Raw genomic sequence first — 20538 nt, forward strand, 5'->3', positions numbered from 1 at the left:
AATTAAGGCACATATACAATAAGAATGATCAGCAATTTGAATGAGGATAGAGATCAAATTTCTTAGAATTATATACCATGTAAACATGGAATTTGAATTTGTTTCTAAAAAGTAGATTCAGACAGCTTCATTAAGCAGATTCCTTATAAAAAGGAAAGCTCTTAATGGTTGGCTTTCTGAAGTGGAAAGAGCAAATACATATCCAAAAAGATTATGTGCAACCATATCTGTGTATATACATGTAGGGAGTCGGGGGAACAAAGAATAGGAAGAGAGTGTAAAAGGAGATAAAAGCGTTGCGTGAGGAAGAGGGATAAATGCAGGGAGATAAATATATGATAGAATAAGAAAAAGGAACAGAGTTTCAGACCAAGCAAAGATCTCTAACATCATTGACAAAATAGATAATGAAAAGAGAATAGTGCCATACTATCCAAAGTACCTGATCCAGGCTTTAAATGGTGGGTATACTTCAACTACTTAATAAACGATTGATTACCTATTGTGTATAAGATGTAGTGTTAAAATCAAGGGCATTATAATTTACTTAAGAAGACATTTAACTGCAAAAAGGTAATAAATATGTAAGTTTAAAAGTAGAGTAATACACCAAGATAACTACTTTCTTGTTAGAACATAAAAAGAACAATTATATTTAAATTCTTGAGTACCATAGTAAAAGATTATGGAAACCATGAATAAGGTATTTAAAGAAAAACTGAAAAAAAATTTATTTAAGTAGACAGGCCTAAAACCAAAACTTCCTTTAACTAGATAGGTCTAAAAACAATAACCTTATCTCTTGGCTTTTTTTGAAAATCAGTGCTGCTACCAGATATTTTACAGATGTTTTCATTAGGTGAATAATTCAAAAGTCCAGGGTGGCTAGGCTGAACATCCAAAATTAGCTTTTCAGACCTTGAAGGATTAGGGGCATAATCAGAATTTTCACCTGGACTAACACTAGAGAAAAAAGAAAAAACATATTTCAGTTCTTGGATAGTTTATTCACTACAAATTGCTATACATTAAATAAGAAAACAGAAAACCTGAAATGCTGCTAAGTAGATTCGCAGTTATGAACATAAGGCAATGTTTCCACTAAATTTTAAATAAATCATAATTACTTTTAAACTAGCAAACTGTATTTCTAGAGCCTCTACGCTAAGATTACTTAAGATTCAAAAAAATCATAAAAAATTAGTAAAGCCCAAATATATATTTTATACTGAGTTCTAATACACTGAAAGTATTTTTAATATGCAAAGAGGCTTCTCTAATATTCCTATTTTTCCCTAAACTGAAAGTTATATTAAAAAGTATAAGAAAATTATTGCTTATTCCAGAGTCATGTTAGAAACAATACATCATAATGAAATCCACACATTTTATATTGACATATTTAAGGCACAGTGAATTCTATATGTGATTTTACTTACTTACCTGGATAACTCTTCCCCTAAACTCTGCAAACTCCATTCTGTTATCTTCAGTTCATGTCTTAAGGAAGCAATATTTGCAAGCAAACTTTCCTCTTCGTTGTCTTTATTATAGCAATCTGATGAACTAGATTCCATTTCTTAAAAAAAAATGAATTTCTTGTACCTTGTCTGAAAGATTCTGTAGTTTCAGTCAAAATACTCACATGAATAGAATTCAACTCATTAGTTTTCTATTTCAAATGTTGTGAAATTTTTCATGGCGGTTTAAAACAAAACAAAAAATCAATAATAACGAATTTATCTGTACTGTAAAGCCATAAAGGAGTTCAATACAATTTCAATGAATGAATTTTTCATTTTAGCCAGGTTCTAGTTATTATAGTTCCCCTTTTCTAAGCATACCTGATCTTCCTAACAATTGTTAAGCATTTTCATTCCACGTTAAGGAAACTAAGAATCAGACATTAAATAACTTGCTCAAAGTCATACAAACTGTAAATGGTGAAATCAAGATTTGAATCCAAGTCATTAGGATGCAAAGACCATTAAATTATGTCGCATTGTAGCTTTATTACTTATTACATATCAGTTTCAATATGAGGTGTTTGAACTTTCATAATCACATTACAAGTACTGGACATCTGATTAAATGGTATCATTACAGTCATTCATATTTTGCTAGAAGGGAATTTATTACCAGATAAGAGTTGTCTCCTCCTCCTATGCCCAATAGTTATAAAATTTAAAAAACACACATTTACAAGTCACAACCACAGGGATCAAAATAACATTTGGCAGGTCAACTCATAGAAATAAATGAAGAAAAGCTTTTGTTTCTTCAGTGGATGAGTATCTCTAGGGTTGTGAAACTACCGAATTTCTTTGCATATAAAAAAATCACAATAAAGCATCACATTTGATTATTGTAATTAATACAATAAAAAACTAAAGCTTTATAATCTCCACTACTCCTATAGAGCTTTCTGCGCAATCTTAAAATTACATTCCTCTTTCAGATCCCATTTACCTTTTTCATTGTAGCACCTCCTTCAACGCCCTTCTTAGCATTCTGATCCCATCCCAAGTTCCAAAAGGTTAAAAGTCCTGTGCGTTACGTTCAGGACTGCAACGTACTTAGAGAAGCTCAATATTTTGAATGAATTAACGAATACTAAACTGTCCTTCCTCCCCTCATCCAGTTAGAATGGTATGCTACATTTATTCCCCACTCAAAAATTCTCAGATGTAGGAAGATTAAAAAGAAAACTCCCACCTTGTGGAAACAAAAGTGGCAGGAAATTAAATGAGATACTATGTAATCTTAACAAACTGGTTCTATCCTCTTTCCCTTTTTTGTTTCCACAAATTTGCTTCTGCTTAAGTGACAAGACTCTCGCAGACAAGTCAATAAATCAGGTCCCCATCCTGCCTTATCTATTCAACATCTCTAGCTCTCTGTAGGATGGTGAAGGAGAAAAGGGTAGAGAAAATTGGGCAAATTCGATAATGCCATTTGGTACTACAAATTTCATCTTAAATCAGGTTTTAGTTCAACATCTGTGTATTTCCATGCAAGAAATAACTCCCAGTCCGGGCGCGGTGGCTCACACGGGTAATCCCAGCACTTTGGGAGGTCGAGGCGGGTGGATCACGAGGTCAGGAGCTAAAGACTAACCTGGCCAAGACGGTGAAATCTCGTATCTACTAAAAATACAAAAAAATTAGCTGGGCGTGGTGGCGAGCGCCTGTAATCTCAGCTACTCGGGAGGCTGAGGCAGAGAATTGTTTGAACCTGGGAGGCGGAGGTTGCAGTGAGCCGAGATAGCGCCACTGCACTCCAGCCTGGGCGACAGAGTGAGACTCGGTCTCAAAAAAAAAGAAAGAAAGAAAGAAAGAAAGAACTCCCTAACTCTTCTGCAGTAGCAATGAATATATTTGATACTAAAATGTTTTCATTTTCCTAATGGGCCATTTACTGTCAAATGAATGTCCTTAACTTCAATTTACAGTAGTTACTCAAAAAAGGCTATCTTCACTGACTATGCATACCTAGAAAAGCACATCATCCTACTCACCGACCTTAACAACATCATCTTTCGGCCTTAATTAACAATGTGTTTGTAGGTTTGCACACGCACACCCATCAAACGAAGGACAAGTGTTCTTTTATACCCTATGTATGTGATACAATGGGCTGCAGTCGAAAAAGATTCCTCATTTTGGAAACAGGTCATAACTTTATGCAGTAGTCTCCTGTCTCAAGATCGCTTGACACAGCTAATCCTACATCCGTCTGAAAGAAGCGGGGGCGGGGGGAACGGAAGTGACAGCTTCCTCTTTTTTTTTTTTTTTTTTTAATTTTATAGAGACAGTGGCTCGCCATATTGCCAAGGCTGGCCTCGAACTCCTGGGCTCAAGCAATACTCCCGCCTCGGCATCCCAAAGTGCTGAGATAACAGACGTGAGCCACTGCGCCCGGCCTCCTATTTTTCATCAAATAAAATACAACCGTTCAGAGCAGCATGCTCAGCAACCACGAGGACCAGTCCTAGCGCATCCAAGGTGCCGGGAGGGAAAGGAACAAAACTCCCCCAGGTAAGCCGATTTCCCCACGCCAAGGCGCAGTCGCTCACCACCCAAGTCGTAGCTGGGGAGAGACCCACCCGGCGACTGCGCGCTTCGCACTCGAGTCTGCGTTAGAAAGCCTCTGACCCTCTCCCGGGCCCCTGCGCGTGGAAGCGTCGGACACTACTCTGAGAACCAGCGAACACCGGCAGCACGGAATTCGAACTGCCGCGGTAGCCGTTGGGACGCGCCTACCCGGCCGCTGCCCCGCCCCGGCGCAGACTGTGGAGGCGCGGGGCTTGCCGGGGATCGTGGTCCGCGAGCGCGCCTGAGCCCACTAGCGAAGCCCGCCCGGGACTACATTTCCCACAATTACCGCCATGATGCCCATTGGTGCGGGAAGCCATGGGAACCGGAGGCCGCCATTGGGAGAGGCGGGCGGCGCTCAAGCCTGGCCTGAGGGGGCCGAGACTGAGGCGCTTGCGGAACTAGACGGCTGGCCCCGCCCTGAGTCCCTACCCTTTGGAGAACTGCGCTTCTCCTTCCGAGGGAGTGTTCACCGCCGCCGCGGCCGCCACCTGGAGTTTCTTCAGACTCCAAATTTCCCTGTCAACCACGAGGAGTCCAGAGAGGAAACGCGGAGCGGAGACAACAGTACCTCACGCCTCTTTCAGCCCGGGATCGCCCCAGCAGGGATGGGCGACAAGATCTGGCTGCCCTTCCCTGTGCTCCTTCTTGCCGCTCTGCCTCCGGTGCTGCTGCCTGGGGCGGCCGGCTTCACACCTTCCCTCGATAGCGACTTCACCTTTACCCTTCCCGCTGGCCAGAAGGAGTGCTTCTACCAGCCCATGCCCCTGAAGGCCTCGCTGGAGATCGAGTACCAAGTAAGTGCGGAGGATAAACCAGCCTCCTTCCTTTAACCCAGCTGCGCTGCATTGTCGCCTCTCACCCGTTTAGAAACTTCTGGTGGACGGCCCTGGTGGTGAAGAGGCGAGGGCCGTCCAGGAAGCCGGCCCGCTCCGCGCAGGCGCGCGAGGCGAGGCGAGGCGAGGCTAGGCTCTCGCTGGGGCCGGGGACCCAGAACTTAGGCTGGACCTAGAATTGATGACTACCCGCCTTCTCCCCTTTCCTCCGGTGGGAAGGAGGCCAGAACTGGTGATGTCGCTGGCTTTTCTCTTTGTTTCCTAATTCGCCCATTGCTTTTCTTAGCCACTACACGCTCCGATACTGAGAATTTCACAGTGCAGAACTGATACACGTTCTCCTTCATCATTGGACGAGGTGATGACACTTGTTTGAATCACCCCCACCCCTTTCACACAATTCAGATATTACAAATCTTCACTGTCTTTGCTTCAGTTAAGGGTTTTTGGATTATGATCGTGTAATGTCATTAAGCCCGATTTTGAAATTTTTTGGAAGAGGCTGTTGCTATATTTAATGATATATTTCCGTTTAAGTTATATATCCATTATTTTCAAAAGATCAAATCGTATATTAAAGCTTTATAACCTTTCTTTTCATTGAGCGTTGTAAGCATTTCCCTCGTGTCATTGTTTTCTTTCTTTCTTTTTTTTTTTTTTTTGAGAGGGAGTCTCGCTTTGTCGCTCAGGCTAGAGTTGGAGTGCAGTGGCGCGATCTCGGCTCATTGCAACCTCCGCCTCCCGGGTTCAAGCGATTCTCCTGCCTCAGCCTCCCGAGTAGCTGAGATTACAGACGTGTGTCACCACGCCCAGCTAATTTTTGTAGTTTTAGTAGAGACGGGGTTTCACCATGTTGACCAGGCTGGCCTCGAACTCCCGACCTCAGGCGATCCACCCGCCTCGGCCTCCCAAAGTGCGGGGATTACAGGCTTGAGCCACCATGCCCAGCATGTTTTCTTTTTAGTATCTGCATAATATTCTTGCTGGGAATTACCTTATTTTATGTAGTCATGGTGGTAGGGGGTAATTTCTTAGAAGAAATCTTGTTCGTTCCACAGCAAATTCCGATGTTTTCAGGTACCAGTACAGGAAAAAAAAAAAGGCATTGATGAGTTTCATCTTTCAGTTTTTTAGAAGTTAATTATTATCATCAAATGTTAATTTATTAAGTTGATGTAGAGAATTGTTTTTAAATACCAGGTACTGTCACATACAGAGCAAAATAAAAAGTTGTGGAATTTTTTATACGATGGAACTTTAGGATTAAGTTGTATATAGATACACACGATAAGCACAGAGAATAAAATATCTAAAATCACATAGTGAGCAAAACTGAGGCTAAAACTCAGTGTTTCTTGATTTCCAGTAAAGTTCAAAAGTTCAACATTTACTGAACAGTTAACACTTGCCAGGAATTGTGCATGGAGGGGCGGGAGACGGAGGGGGACCCGGGTTGTGGAGGATATAGGTAAAAGAGAAAGAAAGAGGCCGGGCGCGGTGGCTCACTCCTGTAATCCCAGCAGTTTGGGAGGCCGAGGCGGGCAGATCACGAGGTCAGGAGATCGAGACCACGGTGAAACCCCGTCTCTACTAAAAATACAAAAAATTAGCCGGGCGTGGTGGCGGGCGCCTGTAGTCCCAGCTACTCGGGAGGCTGAGGCAGGAGAATGGCGTGAACCCGGGAGTGGGAGCTTGCAGCGAGCCGAGATCGCGCCACTGCATTCCAGCCTGGGCGACGAAGGGAGACTCCGTCTCAAAAAAAAAAAAAAAGAAAGAATCCCTCTTCTCAAAGAGCTTAATAAAGGTTACTAGCTCATAAACAGGTAATTTCAATAAAGGATGGCTAAGTACCAGTAGAGGAGGGTCACTTCTAAGGGTTTCAGAAGAGGATTCCTGGAGAAAATAAAATTTAATCCAGAAAGATGCTTGAGACGAAAATGCAAGGAACAAGCGGCATTTCAGAAAAGGGAACAAAAAGATCCATAGTTCTTAAAATACATAGTGTAAGTGGGGATGGTTAGTGTGTAGTGGACAATATAAGTACTGAGTTTGTATTAGACTTTAAGACATATAAAGTCTAGGGTGGGAGTAGCAGAAAAGGACATCAGAGAGGCCAGAAGGCTGGTGTCATGAAGCATGAATCATAGCCTTGTTTGCCATGCTGAATAGATTTTCCTTAATTTTGTACAAGTCCATTTAAGATTTAAGCAGATCACTGGATGCAGTGTGGAAAATGGATTTAAGGAGAGCAAAATTAGAGTCAAGGAAACCAACTAGAGAGCTAGTGAAATAGTCTAGATAAGAAAACAATCTGTATTAATAAAAAAATCTTCAGTATTTACACACATAGTAGGGAAGATATCTATTTTAACTACTGTCCTCTTATAGTTAAGAGCACCAGCTCTTAACCTTAGCCTGGGTTCAAATCTTGACTCTGCCTACTTAAAACTTATGTGATCTTCTCACTTGTAAAATAGGTAATAATTGTAACTACATCATAGAGTTGATTTGAAAAAGCATGAGTTAATAAATGCTCATATTCAGTGTAAAGTGGTCTAATAAAAAATGCTCATAGATCATCCCTGACACATAGTAAATAGTCAATGAATGTTAATTTCACATTTATACCTCTATAGTTATGTAGCTGGCTTGGTTTAGCTTTATTCTTTACATCTTTAGTCACTCTTAAAGGGACTGTTCCTTTTTTTTGAGACAGAGTCTCCCTCTGTCACTCCGTTACCCAGGCTGGAGTGCAGTGGCGTGACCTTGGCCCACTGCAACCTTCATCTCCCGAGTTCAAGTGATTCTCCTGTCTCAGCTTCCCGAGTAGCTGGATTACAGGCATGTGCCACCATACCCAGCTAATTTTTGTATTTTTAGTAGAGACGGGGTTTCACCGTGTTGGCCAGACTGGTCTCAAACTCCTGATCTCAAGTGATCCGCCAGCCTCGGCCTCCAAAGTGCTGAGATTATAGGTGTGAGCCACCGTGCCCGGCTGGGACTATTCCTTTAAAACATTCTCCCTAAACAATTTGTTTTGATTAAGGAAAGAGGTAAAATAATTTAATGTCTGTAATCCTAGACAGTGTTGGTGAGATGTGTAGGGTAAATATCATCTTCCACCCTGTTTGCATTTCCCAACTTGTTTAACTTCCCAGTAACTACATCCTACTAATTTTTGTCTTAAAGTTAGTTTTTAAAATATTATGGAACAGACAATCTAATTTTGTCCTTGGTTACTGTGTCATATTGAAAATTTTACTAATTTCTTACTTTTTAGGTTTTAGGAGAATACTTTTTGGATAATTGACTAGCCTCACATTATATTGATAGAGGTTCTTGAAAACTTTAATGCCAATTCATGTATCTTATGACTAAAATAGATAATCCATTTAGAAATTTAAGTCATTCTTGAGTGCTTGATATGTGTCAGCACTATCCAAGGTGCTAGGGATACAATGGTGAGTGAAAATATCAGCTAGGTGCAATGGCTCACACCTGTAATCCCAACACTTTGGGAAGCCAAGGTGGGAGGATCACTCAAGCACAGGCGTTTCAGACCAGCCTGGACAACATAGCAAGACCCCATCTCTACCAAAAATAAAGTTAGCCAGGCATGGTAGCACACACTTGTGGTTCCAGCTACTTGACAAGAGACTGAGGTGGGAGGATCACTTGAGCCCAGGAGGTTGAGGCTGTGGTGAGCTGTGATCACGCCACTGCACTCCAGCCTCAGTGACGAGCGAGACCCTGCCTCAAAAAAATGTGTGTGTGTGTGTGTGTGTGTGTGTGTGTGTGTGTATAGTCTATGCCCTCATACAATCAAGTATGGGGACAGACATTAATCAAATTATTACACAAATACATGTCAAAATATTTAATAGGGGTAACGAAGGTAAGTTCATAAGACTATGAGTGGGCTCAGTAGGAGGACTTCATTTTATCTGGAAATTGAAAGACATCCAGAAGTAGAGTTAAGATCTACAGAATTATCAGGCTTTCACTAGGCATAAGGGAATGAGTGGGACAAGACAATGGGTAAAAAAGAACAACAACGTGCCAAGATATTAAGGAAGAAGAGAGAAAGATACCTTTGAGGTCCTGAAAGACAGGATACAGAGAGAGAAAAGTGGTACAAGTCTACTCTAGAGAAGTCAGTAGCAACAGCAACCAAATCATTGTGGGCTTTTAGGTCCTTGTTAAGGATATGGGTCTTTTGCAGAGACCAGTAAGAATCCACTGAATAGTTATAAGCAGGTTAACTTGATCTGTGTTTTTTAAAAGATCGTTTTGGCCACAAGGTATTGAGCCTCTCTGTACCAGTTTCTATACTTTAACAGTAATCACCTGCTCCTTACTATATATTATTGTGAAGAATAAATATGCTAATACATGTAAAAGGAATGGTATCTAGCACCAAATAAGCACTCAAAAAATGTTAGCTAGAAAATAAACCCTGAGCCTAGAACAACAATACCTTTTTAAGGGCATAATAGGCACTAAAAAGTATCTATTGAATGAGTGAACCAGACGTTTACCAAACGTGTAACAATCTGAGTGGGTTTTTGGGAGAATATAGCTATATCAATTTTTTAAAATTTTTATTAGTCTTTCATTTTTGTATAGAGCCAAATTTCAATATTTTCTAGTAAACTGGCCATTTCATCTAATTTTTAAAATTTACTTGTATAATATACCTGATGCCATTTGGAATATCTCCTATTTCCATTTTATCTACAGGTATACATGCCTAATATTATATGTATAAAGTAGATAGGACTACTTTATTGATCTTTGGGAAAAAATGGCTTTTGAGTATTTATTATTTTTTGTTTTATATATATACACACACATATCTATTATATATACACACATTTTATACATATACAAAATATATATTCATATACATATAAATGTATATGTATATATAAATATGTATATAAAAAACAAACTCAAAAGCCATATATGTATATATATAAAGCCATATATGTATATGTATATATGTGTATGTGTGTGTGTGTGTGTATATATATATATATATATAGGCATAAGGGAGTAAGTGGAACAAGACAATGGATTAGAAAGAACAACATGTGCCAAGATACTAAGGAAGAAGAGTGAAAGATACCTTTGTGGTCCATTTATATATATATATATATATATATATATATATATGGCTTTTAAGTATTATATAAGTATATATATATATAAATGGGTGGGTTTTGGGGAGAATAATATATTTAATAATTTAATATATATATTTGGGTTTTATGTGTGTCTGTGTGTATATATACTTTTTTTTTTTTTTTTAAGAGATAGGGTCTCCAGCAATCCCATTACTGGGTATACACCCAGAGGAATACAAATCATTCTGCCATAAAGATGCATACATGCATGCGAATGTTCAGTGCAACACTATTCACAATAGCAAAGACATGGAATCAACTAAATGCCCAGCAATGACAGTTTGGATAAAGAAAATGTGGTACATATACACCATGGAATACTATGCAGCCATAAAAAAGAATGAGATCATGTCTTTTGTGGGAATATGGGTTGAGCTGGAGGCTATTATCCTTAGCAAACTAACGCAGAAACAGAAAACTAAATATCACGTGTTCTCACTTAGAAGTGAGAGCTAAATGGTAAGAACTTATGAACACAAAGACAGAAACAACAGACACTGGGATTTACTTGAGGGAGGGTGGAAGGACAGAGAGGCGCAGAAAAGGTAACTATTGGGTACTGGGCTTTATATCTGGGTGATGAAATATTAGGTTGGTGCAAAAATAATTGTGGTTTTTAACACGTTTACCTATGTAGCCTTCACATGTATCCCCAAACCTAAAATAAAAGTTAAAAAAAGAGAGATATGGGGTCTCACTATGTTGCCTAGGCTGAATTTGAACTTGGGCTCAAGTGATACTCCCACTTCAACTAGCCTCCTGAGTAGCTGGGACTACAGGCACGTGCCACCACACCTGTCTCCTTTATGAATTTTTTTACTTCCTATTATAAAAGTAATATACAACCTCCTTAGAGTAAGTCAAACAATACAAAGATGTAAAAGCAAAAAAAGCTGGGTGTGGTGGCACACGCCTGTAATCCCAGCATTTTGGGAGGCCAAAGTGGGTGGATCATGAGGTCAGGAGTTGGGGACCAACCTGACCAACATGGTGAAACACCTTCTCTTAAAAAAAAAAAAAAAATAGCTAGGCACAGTGGTGCACGCCTGTAGTCCCAGCTACTTGGGAGGCTGAGGCAGGAGAATCACTTGAACCCGGAAAGCAGAGGTTGCAGTGAGCCAAGATCACGCCGCTGCACTCCAGCCTGGGCGACAGAGTGAGACTCCGTCTCAAAAAAAACTATTTGTAACTCTATTGAATGCCTGTTGTCATTCTCCTAGATATGAACTCTTCCACACCTTTTCCCATACTCATAAAAACATATAGGGTTTGATGGGGTGAAACATATATGATTATTTAATTAAAATGTCATGGTCCTTAAAGTCCTTACAAAGTTTTTACCAACAGGTAAACAAATCAGTTTTTAATGAGGAAGTCTATTGGTTCATATAACTGGAAGTCTGAATAGGACAGATTTCAGGCTTAATTTGTTTTCCTCTGGTTCTCACGGCTCTGCTCTCTTGACTTTTCTTAAAGAATTGAATTACTTAAAGAATTCTTCACTGACAGATATTTTTCCTAAATGCATCAAAACTAGTATTTTATTGTCTTCTGACTTCGATTATAGCTATTGAAGCTTCCTGTCAGTTTGTTATATATTTGTAGTTCATCTCTATTTTCTCTTGTAGCTTTTTAAATTTTCTGCTTCTGCATTTTCACTGCAGTTTAAGTGGATCATCCACGCTTCTTAATCTGTCATAGTTTCTCTCTTTGTCTCACTCTCCTATTTTATGGATAATTTCTTCAGCTCTATCTTCTACTTCATTAGCTTTAAAAATTTATTATCAATATTATTTTTGATTGGCAAATTATAATTGTATACATTTAGGGGGCACAGTGTGGTGTTTTGATACATATGTACAATATGTAATGATTAAATCAGGCTAATTAACATTGCCTTGCCTATAATTTTTTATGATGAGCTATTTGAAATTCAGTCTCAGTTATTTTGAAATATACATTATTATTGACTATAGTCACCTTCCTGTGCAATAGACCTCAAAACCTATTCCTTCTGTCTATCTGAAACTTTGTACTCTGTGATCAACAACTCCCTATTCCCTCTCTCCCCAAGCCCCCCACCCCCAGCTTCTGGTAACCATCATTCTACTTTCCACTTCTAGGAATTCAACTGTATTAGATTCCACATATGAGATAATGCAGTATTTGTCTTTCTGTCCCTGGCTTATTTCACTTAGTGTAATGTCCTCCAGTATTCCATTGTGTATCTATACCACATTTTCTTTATTCATTCATTAATGGACACTTAGGTTGTTTCTATGTCTTGACTATTGTGAATAATGCTTCAATGAATATGGGAGTGCAGATATCTCTTTCACATACTGATTTCAGTTCCTTTGGATGTATACCAGAAGTGAGATTCCTAGATGATATGGCAGTTGTATTTGTGGATTTTTGAGGAACCACCATATTGTTTTCCATAGGGCTGTATTAATTTACATTCCCACCAACAATGTACTAATTTGTTTTCTCTTTTTTGAGATGAGGTCTTGCTGTGTAACTCCGCTGGTCTCAAACTCCTGGGCTTAGGATCCTCCTATCTCAGCCTCCTGAGTAGCTGGGATTACTGGGATTATAGATCCTGTACATATTTTGGTAGATTTCTACCTAATTCTTTTTTTCTTTTTTTTTCTTTTAGCGCTAATGTAAATGGTATTGTATTTTTTATTCCCAACTCCAGTTGCTTGTTGCTGGTGTATAGGAAAGCAGCTGACTATTGTATGTTAATATTGTATACTGAGACTTGGCTATAATCACTTATTAGTTCCAGAAGGAGTTTTTTTTGGCAGTTCTTTAGGATTTCTACATGGACTATCACATCATCTGTGAACAAGGACAGTTTTATTTCTTTTTTTCCAATAGGTATGTCTTTTCTTTCCCTTTCTTGTTGTATTACATTAGCTCGAGCTTTCAGTATGGTGTTGAGTAGGAGTAATGAGGGAGTAGCATCTTTGTCTTGTTTCTGATTTTAGTGAGAAAGCTTCTACTTTCTCGCCATTAAGTGTGATCTTAGCTGTAGGATTTTTGTAAATGTTCTTCCTTAAGTTGAGGAAGTTCCCCTCTATTCCTGATTTGCTAAGATTTTTTTAATATTAAATATCATGGATTGATATTGGATTTTATCAAATATGTTTTCCATACCCATTGCTGTGATCATCTGAGTTTTCTTCCTTAGCCTGTTGATGTGATGAATTACACAAAATAATTCTTGAATGTTGAGCCAGCCTTATATACTTGGAACAAATCCATCTGGTCATGGTTGTAATTCTTTGTTTACATTGTTGAATTAGCTTTGCTAATATTTTGTTGAAGATTTTTGCATCTGTGTTCCTGAGAGATACTGGTATGTAGCTTCCATTTCTTGTAATGTCTTTTCTGGTTTTAGTATTAAGGTAATGTTGGCCTCACAGAATGAGTAAAGAATTGTTTCCTCAGCCTTTATTGTCTATAAGAGATTTTAGAGAATTGGTATCATTTTGTCCATAAATGTTTGGTAGGATTCACCATTGAAACTGGTCCTGGTCCTTTCTTTTGGGGGAGGTTATTATCAATATAATTTCTGTAACAGATACACACCTATTCAGGTTATCTATTTCTCCTTGTATGAGTTTTGGTACTTTGTATCTTTCAAGGAATTGGCCTGTTTCATCTAAGTTTTCAAATTTGTGGGTATAGATTTATTAATAATGTTCCACTGTGTCCGGAATTGGTGGGTTCTTGGTCTCACTGACTTCAAGAATGAAGCTGCGGACCCTCGTGATGAGTGTTACAGTTCTTAAAGGCAGCATGTCCAGAGTTTGTTCCTTCTGATGTTCCGATGTGTTCGGAGTTTCTTCCTTCTGGTGGGTTCATGGTCTCGCTGGCTCAGGAGTGAAGCTGCAGACCTTCACGGTGAGTGTTACAGCCTTAAGGCGGCATGTCTGGAGTTGTTCGTTCCTCCCAGTGGGTTCGTGGTCTCGCTGGCTTCAGGAGTGAAGCTGCAGACCTTCGCGGTGAGTGTTATAGCTCATAAAGGCAGTGTGGACCCAAAGAGTGAGCAGCAGCAAGATTTATTGCAAAGAGTGAAAGAACAAAGCTTCCACAATGTGGAGGGGGACCTGAGCAGGTTGCCACTGCTGGCTCCGGCAGCCTGCTTTTATTCTCTTATCTGGCCCCACCCACACCTTGCTGATTGGTCCATTTTACAGAGAGCCGATTGGTCTGTTTTACAGGGTACTGATTGATGCGTTTACAATCCCTGAGCTAGACACAAAAGTTCTCCATGTCCTCACTAGATTAGCTAGATACAGAGTGTCGATTGGTGTATTTACAAACCCTGAGCTAGACACAGAGTGCTGATTGGTCTGCACTACCAAGGCCTACAGTCATGCACCACCATGCCTGCCTAATTTTGTGTGTGTGTGTGTGTGTGTGTGTGTGTGTGTGTGTGTACAGACAGGGTCTCACTTTGCTGCCTAGGCTAGTCTCAAACTCCTGGCTTCAAGTGATCCTCCCATCTCAGCCTCCCAAAGTGCTGAGATTACAGGCATTGGCCACCACACCTGGCCATTATTATCTTTTTAATGTCCATAGATAATTAATGATGACCCAGCTTTTATTTCTGATATTAGTGTTCAGTGTCTTCTCTCTTTTTTTTCTTGATTTGCCTGATTAGAGGTTTATTAGTTTTATTAATCTTTTAAAAGAACCAGTTTTTTGCTTCATTGATTTTTTTTTTTTCTGGGTTGATTTCTTGTTATCAACTTTCTTGATTTCTGCTCTAATGTTTTTCTTCTGGTTGTTTTAGGTTTGTATTACTGTTCTTTCTCTAGCTTCCTAAGGTGGATGTCTAGATTATTGATTTTAGATCTTTCTTCTTTTCTAATAAGTTCATCCAATGTTATAAATTTCCCTCTAGGCACCGATTTCTCTGTATCCCACAAATTTTTGTTAGGTTGTATTTTCATTTCATTGGAGTTAAAAAAAATTTATCTTGAGACTTCTTTGTCCCATGAGTTCTTTATAAATGTGTGGTTTAATCTCCAAATAGTTGAATTTTGCAGCTATTTTTGTGTTACTGATTTCTACCTTAAATCCACTGTGGTCTGACAGCACAAATCAAGGTGTGTTTTATGGCCCAGAATGTGGTCTGTGTTGGTGAATGTTCCATATGAGCTTGAGAAGAATGTTATTCTGCCGTCATTGGATTGATTAGTTCTCAAGATTCAATTAGACACAGTTGATTGATGGTGCTGTTCAGTTCAATTATATCTTTACTGATTTTTTGCCTCTTGGATCTGTCAATTACTGATAGAGGGATGTAGCAGTCTCCAACTATAGTAATGATTTTCTGTTTCTTCTTGTGGCTCTTTGAGTTTTTGCCTCACATATTTTGATACATTGTTGTTAGGTGTATACACATAAGGATTGGTATGTCTTCCTGGAAAGTTGACCCATTCATTATAGGTAATGCCCCCACCCCCCCTTTTTTTTTTTGAGACAGAGTCTTGCTCGCCCTGTCACCCAGGCTGGAGTGCAATGGTGCCATCTCGGCTCACTGCAACCTCCACCTCCCGGATTCAAGAGATTCTCCTGCCTCAGCCTCCCAAGTAGCTGGGACTACAGGCACGTGCCACCATGCCCAGCTCATTTTTTGTATTTTTAGCAGAGATGGGGTTTCACTGTGTTAGCCAGGATGGTCTCGATCTCCTGACCTCGTGATCTGCCTGCCTCAGCCTCCCAAAGTGCTGGGATTACAGGCGTGAGCCACCATCCCTGGCCAGTAATGCCGCTCTTTATCCCTGAATATTTTCCTTATTCTGAAGTCGTCTTTCTCTGACATTAATATAGCTACTTCAGATTTCTTTTGATTAGTGTTAACATGGTATATCTTTCTCCATCCATTTACTTTAAATCTATCTGTGTCTTTATATTTAAAGTTGGTTTCTGATGGACAGCATATAGTTAATCTTGTATTGTCATCCACTCTGGCAATTCTTTTAATTGGCATATTTAGACCATTCACAATGTACTTATTGATATTCTTGGATTAATATTGCCATGTTTATAACTCCTTTCTATTCATTGTACTTGTTCTTTTTTTACATCTTCCCCCCCTTTTCTGCCTTCTCTGGTTTTTACTGAACATTTTATATAATTCTACTTTCTCTCTTCTCAACATAATTATACTTATTTTTTAAAATTTTTGTGGTTGAAATGGAATTTGTCCCTGGGATGCAGGGATGGTTCAGCATTCTCAAATCAATCAGTAGAATATGATACATCATATCAACAGAATGAAGGACAAAAACCATATGATCATTTCAATTGAAACTGAAAAAATATTTGATAAAATTCAACATTGCTTCATAATAAAAACCCTAAAAAAACTGGGTATAGAAAAACATACCTCAACATAATAAAACCCATAGACAACAGACCTACAGTATCTTTTGAATGGGGAAAAACTGATAGCCATTCCTCTGAGATCTGGAACACAACAAAGATGCACACTTTCACCACTGTTATTCAACATAGTACTGGAAGTCCTAGCGAGAGCAGTCAGATAAGAGAAACAAATAAAGGGCATCCAATTTGGAAAAGGAAGAAGTCAAATTATCCTTCTTTGCAAATGATATATCTCATATTTGTAAAAGTCTAAAGACGCCATAAAAAAAGCTATTAGAACTGATAAACAAATATAGTGAAGTTGCAGGATATAAAATCAACATACAAAAATCAATAGCATTTTTATATGCCAACAGTGAACAATCTGAAAAAGACATTTAAAAAGTAATCCCATTTACAGTAGCCACAAGTAAAATTAAATACCTAAGAATTAGCCGAAAAAATGAAAGATCTCTACAATGAAAACTATAAAACATTGATGAAAGAAATTGAAAAGGACACCAAAAATGGAAAGATATTCCATGTTCATGGATTGGAAAAATCAATATTGTTAAAATGTCCATACTACCCAAAGCAATCTACAGATTCAGTGCAATTCCTATCAGAATACCTTTGGCATTCTTCCCAGAAATAGAAAAAACAATTTAAAAATGTATATGGAACCATAAAAGACCCAGAATAGCCCAGAAATATCCTAAGCAAAACAAAACAAAACTGGAGGAATCACATGACCTAACTTCAAATTATACTACAGAGATATAGTAACCAAAACGGCATGGTGCTTGCAAAAAAAAAACAGACACATAGACCAATGTAACAGAATAGAGAACCTAGAAACAAACCTATACACTTACAGTGAACTCATTTTTGACATAGGTACCAAGAACATACACTGAGGAAAAGACAGTCTCTTCAATAAATGGTCCTGGGAAAACTGGATATCCATATGCAGGAGAATGAAACTAGACCTCTACCTCTCACTGTATACAAAAATCAAATTAAAATGGATTAAAGACTTAAATCTAAGACCTCAAACTATGAAACTACTACCAGAAAACATTAGGAGAACTCTCCAGGACATTGGTCTGGGCAAAGATTTCTTGAGTAATACCTCACAAGCACAGGCAACAAAAGCAAAAATGGACCAATGAGATCACATCAAGCTAAAAAGCTTCTGCTCAGCAAAGGAAACAGTTAACAACGGGAAGAGCCAACCCAAGAATGGGAGAAAATATTTGCAAACTACCCATCTGACAAGGGATAAATAACCAGAATATATAAGGAACTCGAACAACTATACAAGAAAAAAAATCTAATCTAATTTAAAAATGGGCAAAAGATTTGAATAGACATTTCTCAAAAGAAGACATACAAATAGCATACAGGCATATGAAAATGTGCTCAACATCATTGATCATCAGAGAAATACAAATCAAAGCTATAATGAGATCATCTCACCCCAGTTAAAATGGGTTATATCCAAAAGACAGGTAATAACAAATGCTGGCAAGAATGTGGAGAAAAGGGAACCCTCATACACTGTTGGTGGGAATGTAGATTAGTACAACCACTATGGAGAACAGTTTGGAGTTTCCTCAAAAAACTAAAAATACAGCTACCATATAGTCCAGCAATCCCACTGCTGGGTATATACCCAAAAGAAAGAAAATCAGTATGTCAAAGAGATACCTGCACTCCCATGTTTGTTGAAGCACTGTTCACAATAGCCAAAATTTGGAAGCAACCTGAAGTGTCCATCAACAGATGAATGGATAAAGAAAATGTGGTGCTTATACACAATGGAGTACTATTCAGCCATAAAGAAGAATGAGATCTTGTCATTTGCTGCAACATGGATGGAACTGGAGGACATTATGCTAAGTGAAATAAGCCAGGCACAGAAAGACAAATATCACGTTCTCACTTATTTGTGGGAGCTAAAAATGAAAGCAATTGAACTTATGGAGTAGAAGGATGTGGGAGCTAAAAATGAAAGCAATTGAACTTAGAGAGTAGAAGGATGTTTTACCAAAGGCTGGGAAGAGTAGTGGGAGGCTGCAGGGGTGGAGGGGAAGGTGTGGAGATGGTTATTGGGTACAAAAAGAACAAAAATGAATAAGACCTTTTTGATAACAACAGTTGACTATAGTCAGTCATAACTTAATTGTCCTTTTTAAAATATTTTTGCTTTGTAAGGCACTTTTGTTGTAGCATAAATGTACATTTTAAAATAACTAAAAGAGTATAACTGGATTATTTGTAACACAAAGGATAAATGCTTGAGGGGATGGACACCCAATTTTACATGATATGGTTAATATGCATTGCATGCCTATATCAAAACATCTCATGTACCCCATACATATGTACACCTATTTACCCACACAAATTAAAATTTTAAAAAAATTTGCCCTAGATTTGCAATATACACTTACAACTAATCCAAGTCCACTTTCATGGGTAGTACAGGTACATTATAACTGAGTATTCCCAGTTCCTCTCTGCCATCCTTTATAGTTGTCATTCATTTCACTTATCCACATGTTGTAATCACTGAATACATTGTTGCTATTATTACTTTGAACAATAATCTATTTATTAGATTAAGAAAAATAAGATTGTTTTCATTTATTCTTTTCCTGATGCTCTCCTTTCTTATGTAGATCCATTAGTTATCTATTGATAAAAAAACTAATCAACCACAAAATTTACTGGCTTAAAACACTTACTAGCTTTAGTTTCTGCCGATCAGGAAAATCTGGTCACTGCTTAACTGGGTCTTCTACTCTGGATCTCTCACAGGGCTGCAGTCATCTTAGGCTCAATTGGGAAGGATCCAAACTCACTCATGGTTGTTGACAGGATTCAATTCCTTACTAGTTGTTGGACTTAGGCTTCAGTTCCCTACAAGCTGTTGGCCAGAGGCCTTATTTCTTGCCACGTGAGCCTCGCTGTAACGCATCTTACAACATGGAAGCTTTGCTTCATAAGAGCGAGTAAGAGGGCAAGAGAAAGTGCCAGCAAGAGAGGACAAGCTAGCAAGATGAAAGTTACAATCTTTAGTAACCTGATTATGAAAGGGACATCCCATCACTTTTGCCATGTTGTATTTATTACACCAAGTGTATGAATACAGAAAGGCAGGGATCATTGAGAGCCATGTCAGAAGCTAACCATCAAACCTATGCCCAATGGGGCTATATCCTGTGTAAATCGTGTGTGCCCTAGGTTGAGAATATGACCCTCCAGAAAGGTTTTGCATTTCCTCCTCCCAGGCATTCCACGATAGAGGAGTACGTTTTATATTGTTCTCTGCTTGAGTCTCTGAACACATGGGTAGTGAAACTGTGAACTACAAATTTGCTTGATGTGTACATAAGCTTATAGATGAATTACCTGGTGAGCTTATATTGTTTTTTCACATATGACTTGAGGCCAAGACGGACAAGCTTTCTTGTGATCTCTATGTACTGGTGGACTTTATAAAAAATTTAACCCTTTTACTGATGGTATGACCCTTCAAAGATCCTAGCTTTATGCATAGTTCTTGGTTTCTGCTCCTTACATAATTCAGCCCCAAAGCTTCATGACCTGTCTTCATGGGGATATTAAATCTCAAGCTGCCAGGCTGTGACAAGTTAACCCCCTTTACAAACTTCCATTTACCACTTTAGTTTTCATGTCTTTTTTTTCTTTGCCCTTGCTATGTAGTTGCAAAGATTGTTTTCAAAATATAATCCAGCATTTCCAGGGGGTTTTATACTGGGAGGGCTTTTTGGTTATTTGTATATTGCCAAATTGGATGACCCTCTATTTAATGTTTAAGCATGCATTTGTCAGCATCAAAATTAATGTGTATGTTTCCTTTTAAGTGAACTTTTAACAGTTTTATCCCCATCATGTTCCATTGAAATCAGCTGGAATTTTTGTTTCAGATTATGGCTTTTTTTTTTTTTTTTTTTTTGAGATGGAGTCTCGCTCTGTGGCACAGGCTGGAGTGCAGTGGCATGATCT

The 20538-nt window shown here is 38.6% G+C and overlaps 2 protein-coding genes across 10 annotated transcripts in view; one reads left to right on the top strand and one right to left on the bottom strand.

Annotated features, from left to right (window-relative positions):
- The window catches only part of CCDC18 (coiled-coil domain containing 18), a 100443-nt gene extending 96122 nt beyond the window's left edge, over positions 1-4321 (bottom strand). For 2 of the 8 annotated variants that reach the window (XM_032155336.2, XM_032155340.2), the window contains exons 1-3: positions 4076-4321; positions 1444-1579; positions 795-963 (exon numbers count right to left, since the gene is read on the bottom strand). In XM_032155336.2, the coding sequence (XP_032011227.1) occupies positions 795-963; positions 1444-1577 (303 nt within the window). In that variant the 5' untranslated portion in view covers positions 1578-1579; positions 4076-4321. Of the gene's footprint in view, positions 1-794; positions 964-1443; positions 3911-4075 lie in introns of those variants that run through there. The other 6 variants (XM_058439569.1, XM_032155335.3, XM_058439570.1 and 3 more) reach the window with 6 other exon arrangements.
- TMED5 (transmembrane p24 trafficking protein 5) overlaps positions 4240-20538 on the top strand; it is a 28295-nt gene continuing 11996 nt past the window's right edge. The window contains exon 1 of one of the 2 annotated variants that reach the window (XM_058439571.1): positions 4240-4891. In XM_058439571.1, the coding sequence (XP_058295554.1) occupies positions 4388-4891 (504 nt within the window). In that variant the 5' untranslated portion in view covers positions 4240-4387. The remainder of the gene's footprint in view (positions 4892-20538) is intronic. The other variant, XM_032155341.2, reaches the window with a different exon arrangement.

This window comes from Hylobates moloch, unplaced genomic scaffold (genome assembly GCF_009828535.3).
Source record: "Hylobates moloch isolate HMO894 unplaced genomic scaffold, HMol_V3 SCAFFOLD_5, whole genome shotgun sequence".
NCBI classification, from domain to species: Eukaryota; Metazoa; Chordata; class Mammalia; order Primates; family Hylobatidae; genus Hylobates; species Hylobates moloch.